At 42.9% G+C, this 19,432-nt stretch overlaps 1 protein-coding gene across 1 annotated transcript in view; it reads left to right on the forward strand.

The window, feature by feature from the left end:
- KIAA1958 (KIAA1958 ortholog) overlaps positions 1-13,136 on the forward strand; it is a 195,200-nt gene extending 182,064 nt beyond the window's left edge. The window contains exons 3-4 of the mRNA XM_040417319.1: positions 8,179-8,351; positions 9,948-13,136. Of these exons, the coding sequence (XP_040273253.1) occupies positions 8,179-8,351; positions 9,948-10,751 (977 nt within the window). The 3' untranslated portion in view covers positions 10,752-13,136. The remainder of the gene's footprint in view (positions 1-8,178; positions 8,352-9,947) is intronic.
- Positions 13,137-19,432: the final 6,296 nt, after the last annotated feature.

Consider the following 19,432-nt stretch of genomic DNA (forward strand, 5'->3'; position numbering starts at 1 on the left):
TTGGGGTGAGCTGGACCGCAGAGTGAAGGCAAAAGGGCCGACAAGTGCTAAGCATCTCTGGGAACTCCTTCAAGACTGTTGGAAGACCATTTCAGGGGACTACCTCTTGAAGCTCATCAAGAGAATGCCAAGAGTGTGCAAAGCAGTAATCAAAGCAAAAGGTGGCTACTTTGAAGAACCTAGAATATGACATATTATCAGTTGTTTCACATTTGTTTGTTATGTATATAATTCCACATGTGTTAATTCATAGTTTTGATGTCTTCATAGTCATGAAAATAAAGAAAACTCTTTGAATGAGAAGGTGTGTCCAAACTTTTGGTCTGTACTGTATATAGTTACCAAGGATTTCATGCGTAATTAAGTGTAATTGCTGTCAAAACGGGCTTCTCCTGTCTACCCAGTGATTGACAGATTTCCCTTTATACACCATGTTTCACTCTGTGTGGGTAGGGGAGACAGGATCACTCCGTGAGAATGGATGGCATTGCAGGACTTTTTTAAAGCATCCAATTCTAGAAAATCATATATCCTTAAACACATCACCCTTCCTGTATATTGTGCTCCCCTCAGATAGCTCAACATAGGAAAGCTGATAGATCTGCTCTAATTTTCTTAAAATATTTGCCATCTGTTATTAACAACCTTGGTTTAAATTGACAAATAGATACAGTATATTGATGTGGAAAGACTGTGCTCACTGATGTATTTCATCTGTATGCCACTGTGTGAATTGCCAAGAAACTGATTAATATTTGAAATATCTAGCTCCCATGAGCATTAAAAATGCTTGCATAAATAATTATTCATCTCATTAGTAACTTTAGCTTGTAAAACAAGTGGCAAGTTAACTTTGATGGCGCTTAAAGCTTTTTTCGGCTGACGACTGATAATATGTATAAGAATAGAGCAGTCTCTTTTGACTAACTTTTCTTTTATCTGCACCTCAATTATACTCATTACTTATTCCAAACTTTAATGCTTTTTACAGGTTATAGATTTGGAATAATTTTTAGCATTATTATTGCTGTTAGTGCTATCTACATCTACATACAGAACCTTCTTCTCCCTACATTTGCATTATGGCCACCTGACATAACATGTTTTAGGCCTCATTTACACTTCAGTGTTTGGTTAGTGATTTGTGACCCAAAACCAGAAGCAGAACCTACACAGAGATAAGGTATAATGGGAAGATCTGCACCTGTGCTGTGGTTTTGACCTGCAGTGGCGTAGCGCGGGGGGGGGGGGCGTTGCCCCGGGCACCAAATTGTAGGGGCGCCAGGCAGCAGGCAGTATAATGAGGGTGATGGAAGCCTAAGGCTCCCATCCCCTACGTTCTGCCTCATGGGCTTCAGGCCAGGCCTGAAGCCTATGAAGCAGTAGAATAGCGCAGGAGATTGCGATTACATCACTGTGACCTCCAGCGCCGGGTCTCGCGAGATGATGTGATGACGCGGCGCAGGAGGGCATGGTGCCCCCAGTATGGCCCTTAGTACTTACATAAAAAAAAAAATAATAATACTCACCTCTCTTCATCGTCTCTTGTGGCCTTCGCGCCGGGATGCCCGAGCGAAGGCCACAAGAGACGATGAAGAGAGGTGAGTATTATTATTTTTTTTTTTATGTAAGTACTAAGGGCCATACTGGGGGCACTATGGAGGTGGGGAAAAGAATGGGGGCCATTACATATTATACAGAGGGGCCAATATATTATATAAAGAGCGGCCATTATATATTATAATTATACAGGGGGACTATTATATATTATACAGAGGGGCCATTATATATTATACAGAGGGGCCATTATATATAATAATTATACAGGGGTCCATTATATATTATACAGAGGGGCCATTATGCATTATAAATATACATTACATTAATAATGGGCCCTCTGTATAATTATAATATATAATTGTCCCCCTATATAATTATTATATATAATGGCCCACCTGTAATATTAGGATATATAATTGCCCCCTCTGTTTTATTATTACATATATATAATGACCCCTCTGTATAATTATTATATATAATGACCCCCCCCAGTATTATTATAATATATAATGGCCCCCTCATTATTAGGATATATAATGGCCTATTATAAAGAAGTAGTGAGATCCAGCTTCCTATAAAAAATTATCTTTATTTACTACAAGTACAGTCTACACGTTTTGGACCTCCACATATTGGTCCCTCATCTTGACATACAGAAATAAAAATAGATCCCAATGGGGTGGGTCAAAAACAATTAAGTAATTCCCATCATATGTTAACCAAAACCTGAAAAAATAGCGATCCAAAAGGGATCCTATATATTAAAGACATTCTATCGATATTGAAGGACCAAATCATATTTCCTGTTCAAACCATTTGGTACACAGCTCCCTAATTTAAACATCCCAAATTTTTTGTAAAAAGGGGCGTGTCTACAGGTTGGGGGGCGCAATACATGGCTTGCCTCGGGTGCTGGCAACCCACGCTACACCACTGTTGACCCGCACCTGGTTTTGGCTAATACATCGCTGATGGAAATCACTGACCAAACACTGAAGTGTGAACGAGCCCTTAAGCAAATCAGTCAGGTGATTTTTGTTGCCCTGTCTGATATATAGATTTATATGATTTGGAGCTGGATTTAGTAACATAGTAACATAGTTTATAAGGCCGAAAAAAGACATCTGTCCATCCAGTTCGGCCTGTTATCCTGCAATTTCTTAGTAAAAAGCAGAGTAAATCATGACGGGACTCCTATGTGATATATACTGCTCAAAAAAATAAAGGGAACACAAAAATAACACATCCTAGATCTGAATTAATTAAATATTCTTCTGAAATACTTTGTTCTTTACATAGTTGAATGTGCTGACAACAAAATCACACAAAAAAAAAATAATGGAAATCAAATTTTTCATCCCATGGAGGTCTGGATTTGGAGTCACACTCAAAATTAAAGTGGAAAAACACACTACAGGCTGATCCAACTTTGATGTAATGTCCTTAAAACAAGTCAAAATGAGGCTCAGTAGTGTGTGTGGCCTCCACGTGCCTGTATGACCTCCCTACAACGCCTGTGCATGCTCCTGATGAGGTGGCGGACGGTCTCCTGAGGGATCTCCTCCCAGACCTGGACTAAAGCATCTGCCAACTCCTGGACAGTCTGTGGTGCAACGTGACATTGGTGGATAGAGCGAGACATGATGTCCCAGATGTGCTCAATTGGATTCAGGTCTGGGGAACGGGCGGGCCAGTCCATAGCATCAATGCCTTTGTCTTGCAGGAACTGCTGACACACTCCAGCCACATGAGGTCTAACATTGTCTTGCATTAGGAGGAACCCAGGGCCAACCGCACCAGCATATGGTCTCACAAGGGGTCTGAGGATCTCATCTCGGTACCTAATGGCAGTCAGGCTACCTCTGGCGAGCACATGGAGGGCTGTGCGGCCCTCCAAAGAAATGCCACCCCACACCATTAATGACCCAATGCCAAACCGGTCATGCTGGAGAATGTTGCAGACAGCAGAACGTTCTCCACGGCATCTCCAGACTCTGTCACGTCTGTCACATGTGCTCAGTGTGAACCTGCTTTCATCTGTGAAGAGCACAGGGCGCCAGTGGTGAATTTGCCAATCTTGGTGTTCTCTGGCAAATGCCAAACGTCCTGCACGGTGTTGGGCTGTAAGCACAACCCCCACCTGTGGACGTCGGGCCCTCATATCACCCTCATGGAGTCTGTTTCTGACCGTTTGAGCAGACACATGCACATTTGTGGCCTGCTGGAGGTCATTTTGCAGGGCTCTGGCAGTGCTCCTCCTGTTCCTCCTTGCACAAAGGCGGAGGTAGCGGTCCTGCTTCTGGGTTGTTGCCCTCCTACGGCCTCCTCCACGTCTCCTGATGTACTGGCCTGTCTCCTGGTAGCGCCTCCATGCTCTGGACACTACGCTGACAGACACAGCAAACCTTCTTGCCACAGCTCGCATTTTTGTGCCATCCTAGATAAGCTGCACTACCTGAGCCACTTGTGTGGGTTGTAGACTCCGTCTCATGCTACCACTAGAGTGAAAGCACCGCCAGCATTCAAAAGTGACCAAAACATCAGCCAGGAAGCATAGAAACTGAGAAGTGGTCTGTGATCACCACCTGCAGAACCACTCCTTTATTGGGGGTGTCTTGCTAATTGCCTATAATTTCCACCTGTTGTCTATCCCATTTGCACAACAGCATGTGAAATTGATTGTCACTCAATGTTGCATCCTAAGTGTACAGTTTGATTTCACAGAAGTGTGATTGACTTGGAGTTACATTGTGTTGTTTAAGTGTTCCCTTTATTTTTTTGAGCAGTGTAGTAATAGTCCAGATTACTCCACACACACCTGACAGGTTCGCTTTCAATTCTTGCCGATTGCTGGATGACTTAGAGCATCCAGTAGATCTGTATGTAACTCTGACGCTACTGATCATCCTTGCTTAGGCTACTTTCACACTTGCGTTCGGAGCGGATCCGTCTGGTGTCTCTACAGACGGATCCGCTCCTATAATGCAAACGATGGGATCCGTTCAGAACGGATCCGTCTGCATTATATTTCACAAAAAAATCTAAGTGTGAAAGTTAGTCAGACGGATCCGTCCAGACTTTGCATTGAAAGTCAATGGGGGACGGATCCGTTTGAAAATTGCACCATATTGTGTCAACTTCAAATGGATCCGTCCCCATTGACTTACATTGTAAGTCTGGACGGATCCGTTTGCCTCCGCACGGCCAGGCGGACACCCGAACGCTGCAAGCTGCGTTTGGGTGTCCGCCTGCTGAGCAGAACGGAGGCCAAGCGGAGCCAGACTGAGGCATTCTGAGCGGATCCGCATCCACTCAGAATGCATTGGGGCTGGACGGATGCGTTCGTGGCCGCTTGTGAGAGCCTTCAAACGGAGCTCACAAGCGGAACCCCGAACGCTAGTGTGAAAGTAGCCTAAGCCTGCATCCACACAGAAATCATGTCACTCCTCATAGAGAAGGCAGAGATGGTTTATTACTGAGCGAAATGAGCTTGTGTACTTAAGTAAGTGCTCATGACTGATGCTGGGCAACTGCAGGAGTTCCTGAGTTTTATCAGACCCAGATCAGCTATTGAGTGAGTCTCCAGAGGCAATAAACAGAAGACTTTTTCAAATGATTGCTGTCCTGTGTATTCTGTATTGTAGCAGCAGTTATGTGAGCAGCACTACTACCAGTGGGAAAGAATCCTTCTCTCACAGCAGAAAGTTCCATTATTATTATTTATTAAAACACTATTTATTCCATGGCGCTTTACATATGAAAAGGGTTGTACACACATAATATAAAACAACTACAATAAGCGTAAAAAAGACGAGTTACATATCTGAAAAACTAATTAACAACTGAACTACTTCAAGATGATGACCAACATATAACAAACTGCTATTGACAGTGTTAGCACTATTTTATTGCACTTTCATTTTCGTTTATGATTTCCTGCATCATCCCAAAACAAACAGGTACTATCATACTGGTATTAGTATATTTCCATAGCTATAAGGGCTCTTTCACACTTGCGTTGTTCTTTTCCGGCATAGAGTTCTGTCGTCAGGGCTCTATGCCGGAAAAATCCTGATCAGGATTATCCCAATGCATTCTGAATGGAGAGAAATCCGTTCAGGATGCATCAGGATGTCTTCAGTTCAGGACCGGAACGTTTTTTGGCCGGAGAAAATACCGCAGCATGCTGCGCTTTTTGCTCCGGCCAAAAATCCTGAACACTTGCCGAAAGGACGGATCCGGAATTAATGCCCATTGAAAGGCATTAATCCGGATCCGGCCTTAAGCTAAACGTCGTTTCGGCGCATTACCGGATCCGACGTTCAGCTTTTTCTGAATGGTTACCATGGCTGCCAGGACGCTAAAGTCCTGTCTGCCATGGTAAAGTGTAGTGGGGAGCGGGGGAGCAGCAGACCCACTGTCCGCGCGGCCCCCGGGGTGCCCCAGAGCGACGCCAGGGCGCCCCACACGCATGGATCACGCGATCCATGTGCATGGGGTGCCCCGACGCCACCCCGGAGCGCCCCGGGAGCCGCACGGGCGGCAAGCACACTGCTACCCCGCTCCCCACCACTACCATGGCAACCAGGACTTTAATAGCGTCCTGGCTGCCATAGTAACACTGAACGCATTTTGAAGACTGATCAGTCTTCAAATGCTTTCAGTTCACTTGCGGTGTTACGGATCCGGCGGGCACCTCCGGCAACGTAAGTGCACGCCGGATCCCAACAACGCAAGTGTGAAAGAGCCCTTATGTGCAGTTACAAGACCACTTTGTTGATATAGATGTAAGCCCCAAAGTTGGAACCCTGCACCTATAGCCCTTTCACATGGTGGTGTATAGTTCAGTAAGACAAAAGCAGGAGTGGGTCCAAATTACAAAATAGGTGCAGATCTTTCCACAATACTTTTTTTCTCTTTATGGCTACTCCTAGTTTTGGCATATAAACACTGATGCAGAATACTGACTACAATATGCAAATATGATAGAGGATTAGGGCAATTATCGGGGATGAGTGTACATACAAGTGCTTATTCTCGAAATTTGCCCTATGTAAAACAGCTGCTAATCAGCCAATAAACAGGTAAACAGGGATGTGCTATGACTTTTTATGGGGACGAGTGATCTCAATAACAATCATTCATCCCCATTCAGAGGAGATGATTGCTGTATTTAAATGCAGTTATCACCTCTGCTTAACAATCTGGCAATGGGGATATTTGGAGATAATTACCATCTAACAAGACCTTAAAGGCTATGTACATCTTCAGAGTCTAATTTTTTATGATTGCATTTTACTACTTTTGGGCTAAAAAGCATTTTTCAATTGGGAGCGTTAACTGTTTAGCTATTTTATGCCGGTCATCTAATAAACCTTATCTATAATTTACTAAGAGGTCATAAACACTTACTTAAGACACATTCTTATCAGTAAGATAAGAACTATGCTATAATGAGTGTTTATAATGTCAGAGAGTACAGATAGCTGGCTGACAGAGCAGAGAGAAAATTCAGATACCACTATTAGAGCATCTCAGCCCTGTACAGAAAAAAGGGCTCCATATTTTTAATAAAGGCCAATGTAAAACATTATTTTTAGCTCAAAATGAGTACAATGCAATAATAAAAGAAACTGCCCCCAAAGGTATACATAGCCTTTTAAGTCTGCTTAACTTATTCGCAATAAGATGCTTGTCACAAACCAGGCGCACCTAAATGTTCTGGAGTATTGGTTATCTAGATAGAAGTTGGCAAAGCTTGTGTATTGCTGGTAAATACATGCAATATATCAAATAATAGTGCATTTAACATTTGTAGATAACATTTTTTAGTTTATGTAGATCAATTATAGCAAAAACTCTAAAAGTCTATTTTTATAATTTTTCTTTATTATTATCAGAGACTTTTCACTTTTTATTGCCATATAATAGGTGGTGGTATTGTGAACTAGGCCTTACTGACATGTCAGTATTTCATGTCTGTGGACAGTACACAGATCAATTGATTTTAATGTGTTCATTTACACACTCTTGTTTTAGCACTTACCGTGAGTCAGTGGCAAAAAATGGAAGCATTGTCTACTTTGGGCCATGTTGCAGACCTATCACATCCATTTAAGTGTATGGGTCAGTGAAAACCATAGTAGACTATGTTATCCAGTAAGATTTCCCAGCCAGCAAAAAAAATTAAATTTAACATAATTTATAACTTTTTCACTGTAAGGACTTAGGAAACGTACAAATAAATCCCTTCTGTATCTTTAGACAGATTTTTAAATTAAAGTGATGGCATATCCTGAGAATTAAGGGGTGCAGGGTGGTTTAATGCAGTGTCTCCTTTACAGTTTTCCTACCTGCAGGTGTACTATAGCACAGCCCTGTTCACTTCATGAGATGGGAAAACAGCATTACGTATGTAAGGTTATTTTATAATTTTGGAAATGTACAAAAATTCTTCTTGACTCTGTATTGTTATACAATGTTCTTATTCTGATATGTACTACTCACTTTGTGGATATTGGTGATATGCTTAAGTGTGTTTTTATAGCTGGTAAAAACATGTATGGAATAACTATTGTTATACGTGTATGATACATGATGTCTGTTTACTATTTGCAGCATACTCAACCAAACTCAATAGGTTCCCCATCTTTCATTTTCATGATGACCTGAAAGATCTCTGTATCAGCGCTGTGAGCTCGAACACAACCAAAGCTACTCTGTATGCTTTAAATGTCTGGAGGTACTGGTGTATGACCAGGGGACTTAAAGACTGTATGGACTTTACCAAGGTGAGTTTACACATCGACAGGTTGCACCAACAACAAGACCACTGATAAAAAAAACTAATAACCAAAGTGATTTAAGGGATGAGGGGAGGGGAGGGTCAAGAAATCCTGGGAGAGGGTGACCAAAGTACTATGTATGAATTAGTCAATGGTCAATATAGAGATCTGTCTCAGGATATTTATTTGTAACTATAACAAGATGGCATCTGCTATATCTGGAGGCACATAGACAGGGATTCTTTAATGTAAGAGCAGTGATAGTATGGAATCTGAAATCTGTCACCAATATTTGGCCTATATAGGCAATGCTACGGTGCTGTTGTGCACTGAAATATGGTTTAAAACATCGTTTTCGTATTCTTTTGTGCATTTGCTATCACCAGAAAATGATGTTTGTGCCTATATGCAAATTTCCAAACTTCCAAAGAGCTCATGCCCACCTATTTAGAGAGCCCAGTACTTCACCAGTGCACTCCTAACTTCCTGCGATGTCACCAATGCCCTCCCCTTCTGCCTTTGAGGTCGCCTTTCTGCCTGGGTCTGTGCACAGCAGTACATAGTAAGAGCATTGGCCCCACTGTATGTACTGCACTGGCCTCGTCACTGTAGGAGTGCCGCAGTCTTGCAGTGACGGAGCCAGCAGTGCTGCGCATATGCCATATGCAGTACATACAGTGAGGCAGATGCCCTTACTATGTACTGTTGTGCGCAGGTCCCCTATAGTTCCATTGTACAACAGCATCGTAGCATTACTTATATAGGCCAAATATTGGCGACAGATTCCCTTCAAATAGTCTGTCCCCGCTAATAATAGCTAACGGTCTAGACCAGTGATGGCTAACCTCCAGCACTCCAGCTGTGGTGAAACTACGACTCCCAGCATGCTTCATTTATTTCTATGGAGTTTTAAGAACAGCCAAGCAAGTGTAGATCTTGGGAGTCTTACCACAGCTGGCATGCCGGAGGTTAGCCATTACAGGTCTAAGGTTTTAGCAGATGTTGGTTGTCCAGATGGCCATATCTGAAGTTTGTTCCCCTAATTTGAGGACAGTTAGAAACTACCATATAGAGGTTTACCTTCCTTTTTATCTCCAGGGCTCTGGTTAGAATAGTTCTGGAAGGCCATACCACTCCTGGTATACCACACTTATTCCAGTGCAGATCCTATAATGTGCAGCTAAACTTGGGTCCTGTGAAATATAGAGTACAAATGGTCTGTACCAATATTGTTCATATTTCTCATATATTGTTTGATTGTAATCTACCAGAAAAGTGGTTGCAAAAGAGAGGTGGTTTTTGATGACTACTTCACTTTCAGCTAATTAACTGGGGTGGAGCAAGAGTTTTCAATTCTTGTAGTCACCCTCGGCTTTCTATGTCCTTAATTCATATATTGCCCTTTGTCCTAGCAAACCAATATAATTGTATTTTTGATTAATTAAGTGTCAGTAATCTTCAGGGTTCAGATCCATACTCATCTGCTTAGGCTGCCTTGTGGATACCCCTACTCTGGTGTTCTGTTTAAGTTTTAATATGATCAGTTTTGTAAAAATTCTCATCTTTGATCAGTACAGCATCTGTTCTTGCTTTGTGTTTAAGGTCCCCGCAGTTAAGCTGAATGAGCTTCTGGAAGATTTTTACGTGACTGTGAAAAAAACTGATGGATCTGATTTTTTGGCTACATCTCTCCATGCAATACGCAGAGGCTTAGACCGCATTCTGAAGAATGCTGGAGCTGGCTTCTCTATCACCAGCAGTGTCTTCAATTCCTCCTCACAGAAACTCAAGGAAAAACTAAGAATGCTTAACAAAGCCGGAATGTCAGGTTCCCGGTCACGCAATATTGTCTACTTCACGCTAGCAGATGAAGAGGAAATGTGGAGAATTGGGTGTTTAGGTGATGACGGGCCTGTGCCACTGCTGTCTTCAGTGGTAAAATACAATAGTCAGTTTCTAAACATGAGGACTTTGCAGGAGCATGCAGATCTAATGTATGGTGACATCGAATTGCTGACGGATGGAAATAATCAATCTTTTTTTGCTAGAACAGACAGCGTTAAAAGAGACAAACAAGCAAACCCTAATAAGATGTGCTACGGACAGATTTACCATGAGCATTCAAAAGGACCCAGACGGTGTCCCTACTGTCTACTGTATAAGTACATGTATAACCATCGTCCACCATCTCAGATAGAAGCTAATACACCATTTTACCTGACTGCACGGAAAGAGGTCAGTGGAATGGAAAAGGTCTGGTATGAGGAACAGAGAATGGGGCTTAGATCTCTACGTGGCGTTGTCCCAAAGCTGGCAAAACGTGTTAAGTTAGACCAATGTGACAATTACACTTTTGTTTCATTTACACAGACATTCAGAAAGTTTGGTCCCATCCACAATTATTAAGAATTACACAACACACTCAATAGGTTACTTGCACAATGACGACCAGCAGGATATTCTAAAGAACATGTCAAAGTCGTGTCATTGACATCGAGCCAGACCTACACTTTGTCATACAATTTCTTTTTTGTAAACTGTTCCCTATTTTTTGGATTAGGTTAACACGACTCTCACATTATAACCTGTGATCATTTTTCAAGCATGTTAAATTAAAAATAGTGCCTTTTCACAACCACATAAGAAGACCACATAATAGGGAGAGTGAAAATACTTCACAATAGCACAACTTTCTCAGAGCTACTATGTAATACAATAAATACTTGTTATGTGATATTTCACGGACATTCATGAAAGACATTACTAAGTCTGTTTGGTACCTCTAATAATACAACTGTTAATGTTGAGGAGCCCCCATAGCATCCTTTTTACACACTGATATTAGTGAGCCTACCGGCTAGGTCGTCTCTAACTTTCTTGTCTTTACTATAAATGTGATATACAACAGTACTAGAGAAAGAGGCCATGCCTACCACTCCACTGGGAGACTTACCAGCAATACACAACTTTGATTAATACAATGGCAACATATTTAACACGCCTTTTACTATAGCTCAAAGAACATAATCTTTTGTTTTGCATTTTAATCCAGATAGACTAGACTCTATTGCATAGGACTTACCATCCTTATACATTAAACCTGGGCCTACAAATTGCCTCTTATTCTGATATTGTCTGGGTTCCTACAGTAAATTAATATGGCAGAATTAGGTGTTTAGAGACCCAGCACATATTTACAGACAGTGAATATTTACAGTCCTGTTGGAACCCACTTTAAAAAGGGAATGTGTTGTGATTTTAGTTTCATCAATTAGGTGATAAATAATGAGTTTGGTATTAAAGAAGCACTCCAGTTTTTTTTTTTTTGCCTATATATTTCAGAATAGGCCTTTATTAAAGAATAAGATACAGACTGTTGTGTTTGCCTTGCGTATACCTGTTTTATATAATGTCCTATTTATGGGTTGTCCGCCCACTTGATTCCTTCTCCCTGTAGATATGGTTTTCCTAATCAATTCTACATTTCCCATCATGCCTGGCTTTGTAAAGACAGAGGAGGCGGAGTCTCACCACAGTGCACAGTGCAGCCATGACACAGAGCTGCCGTCCCCTCACACTGCATGGTCTCCGTGTTTTCCTGTGATACAGCTTCAAGCTGTCTGTTCTCTTTGCTCCCCTGTCAGCTCTTACATGTAGGAGGCAGGAAAAACAAACAGTGTGAAGCTATATCTCATAGAACTACATTGGAGAGTCAGCATACACAGATGGCATAGACAGGCAGGTAGTGTGAGCTGGGAGTTTTAAATGCCGCAAGGCCAGGAGGAGCAGAGGATGGGAAGTGGTAGTGGCTCTGTCTGTAACAGTCAATTACAACAACCCTCACACTGATGCTCCATAGGGCCAGGGCAGTGAAAGGAGGGTGCACCCTTTCTTCAATCGGGGCACACCCTTATGTTGGGGCTCCTGCCTGATGGTAGTTGGGGTGCCCTTGACGTTATAGGTTTAGTGCCATTGCAAGGCAGGTGGTGTAGGGTGCACTGGCCAGCGTATGGTGCCTGAGTCAGTAACCAGGCCAGAGGTAGAAAACAAACGTTACTCTTTACTAAAGTGCAGAATGGGAATTGTAGTATATCCAATGGCATCAAACACAGTTCCAAATAATTCACAGTGCAAATCTCCCAGATAGTAATGTATGGATTTGAGTAAGGAAGGGAATTATAGTACTCTTTCCTCTCTATCTTCCCAGAGTCTCTTTCTGCAGAATCTGTGGCTGGTAATATTATGTTTGCAGTGATGGCTGTAATTTCCAAATGAGGGGTACAGGAATAAGATATGACTGGCCAGGTCGTGTCTAAATATGAAGGGTCTATGTCCCTCTCTTACTGCAGTAAAGTCAGTAGTTTTGATCAGCAAATATTGTAGTGCTTAGCCATGCAGATTCTGCACCTTTTCTTTATCACTATCTGAGGTACTGTAGAAATAGTGAGGTCTTTCCCTCAGTAAATAATCCTCAGGTGATTCTATGTAACTTTGGTCCAGTCCTGTGAGGAGTAGAGTACATAGCACAGCTCCGCCTTCCTCCTCTAACTCTAGACAACAAACTAGACTCTAGACTGAGATAGTGAAGGACCCAGGATCTACACCTAACTTCTTGCAGGGGTAATTAACCTCATCTCATCCATCCAAAAGCTATACTTGGTATTATACAATGTAATAATACATTAAATAGCAAGAACAGTTTGCACGTACCCTGTTCTGCTTGGGTACTGCATCTATAACTGTAGCTAATCACTGTATACACTTACCTACTATATATCTGCAGCCCTGGTCCTTTAGGCTACATTCACACAACCGTATGTGTTTTGCGGTCCGCAAATTGCGGATCCGCAAAACACGGATACCGGCCGCGTGAATATAGCCGCGCCTATGATAGAAATGCCTATTCTTGTCCGCGATTGCGGACAAGAATAGGACATGCTCTATCTTTTTTGCGGGGCCGCGGAACGGATCTACGGATGCGGACAGCACATTTTGTGCTGTCCGCATCTTTTGCGGCCCCATTGAAATGAATGGGTCCGCACCCGTTCCGCAAAGTTGCGGAACGGATGCGGAGCCAAAAATACGGTCGTGTGAATGCACCCTTAGTCTGAGGAGACATTATATCTTCAGCAGAATAGACCTGCCAGGAGCAATTTAAATGGGGATAATGTCATCATGTATCTCACACAGAGAGACAGCTGGGAGACTGACCACTGCTGTTTACACATGAGAGCAAGCTCTGGGCTGGTGGTAAGACTTGAGGTCACATGACCAGGTTCCCATAATGAGAAGGTTCAAAATGAATGGATGCAACTGGGTTAGGTTGTAACAAATTAGACTGCTAGAATACTGGTGGTGAGTTATATATGAATAATATATGTAATATTTAAAAAAAAATATATGGAGTGTTTCTTTAATTTGAAATATTGCAATTATAATATTTTTTTTATTCATAAAGACTACCTTAGGGACGGCCATATTGGAGACATACATTTCCATTTAGTACTGTCAATATAGACATATCAACAGTGTATGTGCACTTTATGGCAGTTGAAATGAACAGGATTTAATTGACAGAAAAATGTCATAGATTTTTTTAGTCTGCAGGAAGTCATAGAATATAATCTACTCCCCCAAAGAACAAAGGTGTGATAGGGGAGATAGCCAGCCATCTAGCCCTCCAGCAGTACAAAACAGCTGTTAATAAATAACCCACCCTCTAATAATAATGAACTGATTCCACTCATCTTGCATCGACATACAGCAAAGCTAAAGGGAGCTACAGCATCAAACACAAATATCAGTTTATTGCGGATGCTTTAGCTTCAAAATTTTAATATTTAAAGGGGTTCTCTGAGATCTTCATATTGATAGCCTATCCTCAGGATAAGCCATCAATGTTAGATCGTCGGGGGTCCAACTCCAGGCACCCCCGCCGATCACCTGCATGAAGAGGCTGTGGCCTAAGCATATGGCCTAAGCATAGCTCAGTCTCATTCAATGGGAATGGGGCTGAGCTGCAATACCAAGCACAGCCACTATCCAATGGACACTGCTGTGCTTGGTAAGCAGTGAGGAGCCCCTGATAGGACATGTCGTATCTTTTGTGGTGTGGAGGCATGGACCCGGAAGCCCACGAAAGGGCTTCTGAGTGTTTCCATGCGTCTGCACCGGAACAGATAGGACATGTCTTTTGCCGTATCTTGTGGACCGCGGACCCATTCAAGTTAATTTGCGGTCCGCAACATGGGCCCGGCGACCATACAGTCTTGTGAATGGGTTCTAATGTGTACAATATAATTTTCTGATGATACATTCCTTTTAAGTATCTTACACTAATTTATGCCACAGTACAGGAAATTTTACCTGACAGTTGAAACACTATGATTATGAGACCTTCACTTGAATGGGTCTGAGCTGTGCCTAGGCCACGTGACCGATTGGTCATGACATCACTGGCCTAGGATAAGCACCAAGAAGGCCGCAGCACTCTCAGGGGCTTAAAGACTTTCTCAAACAGCTGACTAGTGGGAGTTTCGTATGTCAGACCCCCACCGATCAGATGTTGCATTACCAAATTATGCAGGAGCACAAAAGATTTCCCTGGTAGGACAAGAAGGAGCAGAGGAGCAGGATATTTATCTTCTGAGGGGAACATACTATACAGTAGATCCACTGTAGAGCACCAGTTGGAACAGCTTTTAATTTTTCACTATAAATATACTTTCCTTCCTTTTTCAGAATACTGCATTTTTGTTGTCTTTGTTACCCACTGTGATATACTGAAAAAGATATGAACATCTTCTATGTGTAGACATTATAGCTTTACTTTCACTGGAAAGTCTGGACAATATGAACATTTTGGACAGGACCTTATAGGATAATAAAAGGTTACAAAGAAGTGCCTCAGTTTTGTGTAAATATCCAGATATTATGGTGTGAACTGTTATCTGTCTGTCATCTCATGTCTGGAGGAGAATCTGTTTTCCATGACTTGTACACTGGATCTGCACGCACTGCTGAAGCTTAACAAAAACTACAATGTTCAAGATAATAAAATTTGTTCTGTCTCTGTGCTCTGGGCTCCATATTTTACCCATCCTGGACTTAATCATTCTAAATTAATATGACTGGACAGGGTCCTTTTTGCAGATCTGGTATTCACAGATCTATAGAACTGAAAGGTATCTCAACCTGTAGAAAATGTGTAACTACTAGCTAAAGGCAGCTTGTTACCAGGAAATTAACTGATAAATTTCACTTAGGTCTCATGCATATCACCGTACTATGTTTTGCGGTTCGCAAATTGCCCTATGATAGAAATGTAAAAAAAGGATTGCGCTGCAGGAGAGAAATCTTCTCTGAGTGTTACAGTTCTCTTTGTGCAATCTTCAGCCAATAGGACCACATGCAAACCTCACAATCCAACACTGGTATGGAAACCTGTAGTGTGATAAGAAAGCGCACTATGGTGTAGTAAGCCCCAAACACCTAACGCACCATGTGAATAGGTTATACTCACAAGACTCTGCTAGTGAATACGTGTAGAAATCTTGATAGTGTCTCCTTTCAGAACTCTGTTACAAAGAAGAACACTATAGTGTAGTATGTAGCAACACTTAACACACCTTGCGAACAGAATGTACCCACAGGACTTCACTGGTAAGGTGCGTGGATGAAGATCTTATTGGAGTCTTCAAAAAGAACTTGGTGGATGAAGCAGGCGTGGGTCGGAAACCGTCAGTTCAAATGATCTCATACCCGAAAAAACGGTCCAACAGGTTGAATGCCGCTACACCTAATTAACACCAGACTCCAGCTTCCAAGGATCTCATAGGAAGGAAGTCGCAAGTATGGTGAAGTACGCACCAGTAGGTCAGATAAAAATTATTTAATATACTCACAAGGATACAGCTTAAAAATGTATTTAAAATATATCTTTATAGTGCCCGACGCGGGTTTCGCCGTGATGCTTCGTCTGGGGTGTTAATTGGTGAGTGGATACCACCGGGTTTAACCACCTCCGGACCGCCTAACGCAGGATCGCATTCCGGAGGTGGCAGCCCTGCGCACAGTCACGCATATATGCGTCATCTCGCGAGACACGAGATTTCCTGTGAACGCGCGCACACAGGCGCGCGCGCTCACAGGAACGGAAGGTAAGAGAGTGGATCTCCAGCCTGCCAGCGGCGATCGTTCGCTGGCAGGCTGGAGATGTGATTTTTTTAACCCCTAACAGGTATATTAGACGCTGTTTTGATAACAGCGTCTAATATACCTGCTACCTGGTCCTCTGGTGGTCCCCTTTGTTTGGATCGACCACCAGAGGACACAGGTAGCTCAGTAATATGTTGCACCACTACACTACACTCCCCCCCCCCTGTCACTTATTAACCCCTTATTCACCCTTGATCACCCCATATAGACTCCCTGATCACCCCCCTGTCATTGATTACCCCCCTGTCATTGATCACCCCCCTGTAAAGCTCCATTCAGATGTCCGCATGATTTTTACGGATCCACTGATAGATGGATCGGATCCGCAAAACGCATACGGACGTCTGAATGGAGCCTTACAGGGGCGTGATCAATGACGGAGGTGATCACCCCATATAGACTGCCTGATCACCCCCCTGTCATTGATAACCCCCTGTAAGGCTCCATTCAGATGTCCGCATGATTTTTACGGATCCACTGATAGATGGATCGGATCCGCAAAACGCATATGGACGTCTGAATGGAGCCTTACAGGGGCGTGATCAATGACTGTGGTGATCACCCCATATAGACTCCCTGATCACCCCCCTGTCATTGATTACCCCCCTGTCATTGATCACCCCCCTGTAAAGCTCCATTCAGATGTCCGCATGATTTTTACGGATCCACTGATAGATGGATCGGATCCGCAAAACGCATACGGACGTCTGAATGGAGCCTTACAGGGGCGTGATCAATGACTGTGGTGATCACCCCATATAGACTCCCTGATCACCCCCCTGTCATTGATTACCCCCCTGTAAAGCTCCATTCAGACGTCCGCATGATTTTTACGGATCCACTGATAGATGGATCGGATCCGCAAAATGCATACGGACGTCTGAATGGAGCCTTACAGGGGCGTGATCAATGACTGTGGTGATCACCCCATATAGACTCCCTGATCACCCCCCTGTCATTGATTACCCCCCTGTCATTGATCACCCCCCTGTAAAGCTCCATTCAGATGTCCGCATGATTTTTACGGATCCACTAATAGATGGATCGGATCCGCAAAACGCATACGGACGTCTGAATGGAGCCTTACAGGGGCATGATCAATGACTGTGGTGATCACCCCATATAGACTCCCTGATCACCCCCCTGTCATTGATTACCCCCCTGTCATTGATCACCCCCCTGTAAAGCTCCATTCAGATGTCCGCATGATTTTTACGGATCCACTAATAGATGGATCGGATCCGCAAAACGCATACGGATGTCTGAATGGAGCCTTACAGGGGCGTGATCAATGACTGTGGTGATCACCCCATATAGACTCCCTGATCACCCCCCTGTCATTGATTACCCCCCTGTCATTGATCACCCCCCTGTAAAGCTCCATTCAGATGTCCGCATGATTTTTACGGATCCACTGATAGATGGATCGGATTCGCAAAACACATACAGGCGTCTCCCTGGAGCCTTCCGGGGGGGTGATCACCCCATATAGACTCCCTGATCACCCCCCTGTCATTGATCACCCCCCCTGTCAGGCTGCATTCAGATGTCCGTATGATTTTTACGGATCCACGGATACATGGATCGGATCCGCAAAACACATACGGACATCTGAATGGAGCCTTATAGGGGGGTGATCAATGACAGGGGGGTGATCCCCCCATATAGACTCCCTGATCACCCCCCTGTCATTGATCACCCCCCTGTCATTGATCACCCCCCTGTCATTGATCACCCCTCTGTAAGGCTCCATTCAGACATTTTTTTGGCCCAAATTAGCGGAAATTATTATTTTTTTCTTACAAAGTCTCATATTCCACTAACTTGTGTCAAAAAATTTAATCTCACATGAACTCACCATACCCCTCACGGAATCCAAATGCGTAAAATTTTTTAGACATTTATATTCCAGACTTCTTTTCACGCTTTAGGGCCCCTAGAATGCCAGGGCAGTATAAATACCCCACATGTGACCCCATTTCGGAAAGAAGACACCCCCAGGTATTCCGTGAGGGGCATATTGAGTCCATGAAAGATTGAAATTTTTGTCCCAAGTTAGCGGAAAGGGAGACTTTGTGAGAAAAAAATAAATAAAATCAATTTCCGCTAAATTGGGACAAAAAAAAAAAAATTCTATGAACTCACCATGCCCCTCATTGAATACCTTGGGGTGTCTTCTTTCCAAAATGGGGTCACATGTGGGGTATTTATACTGCCCTGGCATTTTAGGGGCCCCAAAGCGTGAGAAGAAGTCTGGGATCCAAATGTCTAAAAATGCCCTCATAAAAGGAATGTGGGCCCCTTTGTCCACCTAGGCTGCAAAAAAGTGCCACACATGTGGTATCGCCGTATTCAGGAGAAGTTGGGGAATGTGTTTTGGGGTGTCATTTTACATATACCCATGCTGGGTGAGATAAATATCTTGCCAACTTTGTATAAAAAAATGGGAAAAGTTGTCTTTTGCCAAGATATTTCTCTCACCCAGCATGAGTATATGTAAAAAGACACCCCAAAACACATTGCCCAACTTCTCCTGAATACGGCGATACCACATGTGTGACACTTTTTTGCAGCCTAGGTGGGCAAAGGGGCCCACATTCCAAAGAGCACCTTTAGGATTTCACAGGTCATTTACCTACTTACCACACTTTAGGGCCCCTGGAAAATGCCAGGGCAGTATAACTACCCCACAAGTGACCCCATTTTGGAAAGAAGACACCCCAAGGTATTCCGTGAGGGGCATGGCGAGTTCCTAGAATTTTTTTTTTTGTCACAAGTTAGTGGAAAATGATGATTTTTTTCTTTTTTTTTTCTTACAAAGTCTCATATTCCACTAACTTGTGACAAAAAATAAAAACTTCCATGAACTC

Source organism: Bufo bufo, chromosome 2 (assembly GCF_905171765.1).
Source record: "Bufo bufo chromosome 2, aBufBuf1.1, whole genome shotgun sequence".
In the NCBI taxonomy this organism is placed as follows: Eukaryota; Metazoa; Chordata; class Amphibia; order Anura; family Bufonidae; genus Bufo; species Bufo bufo.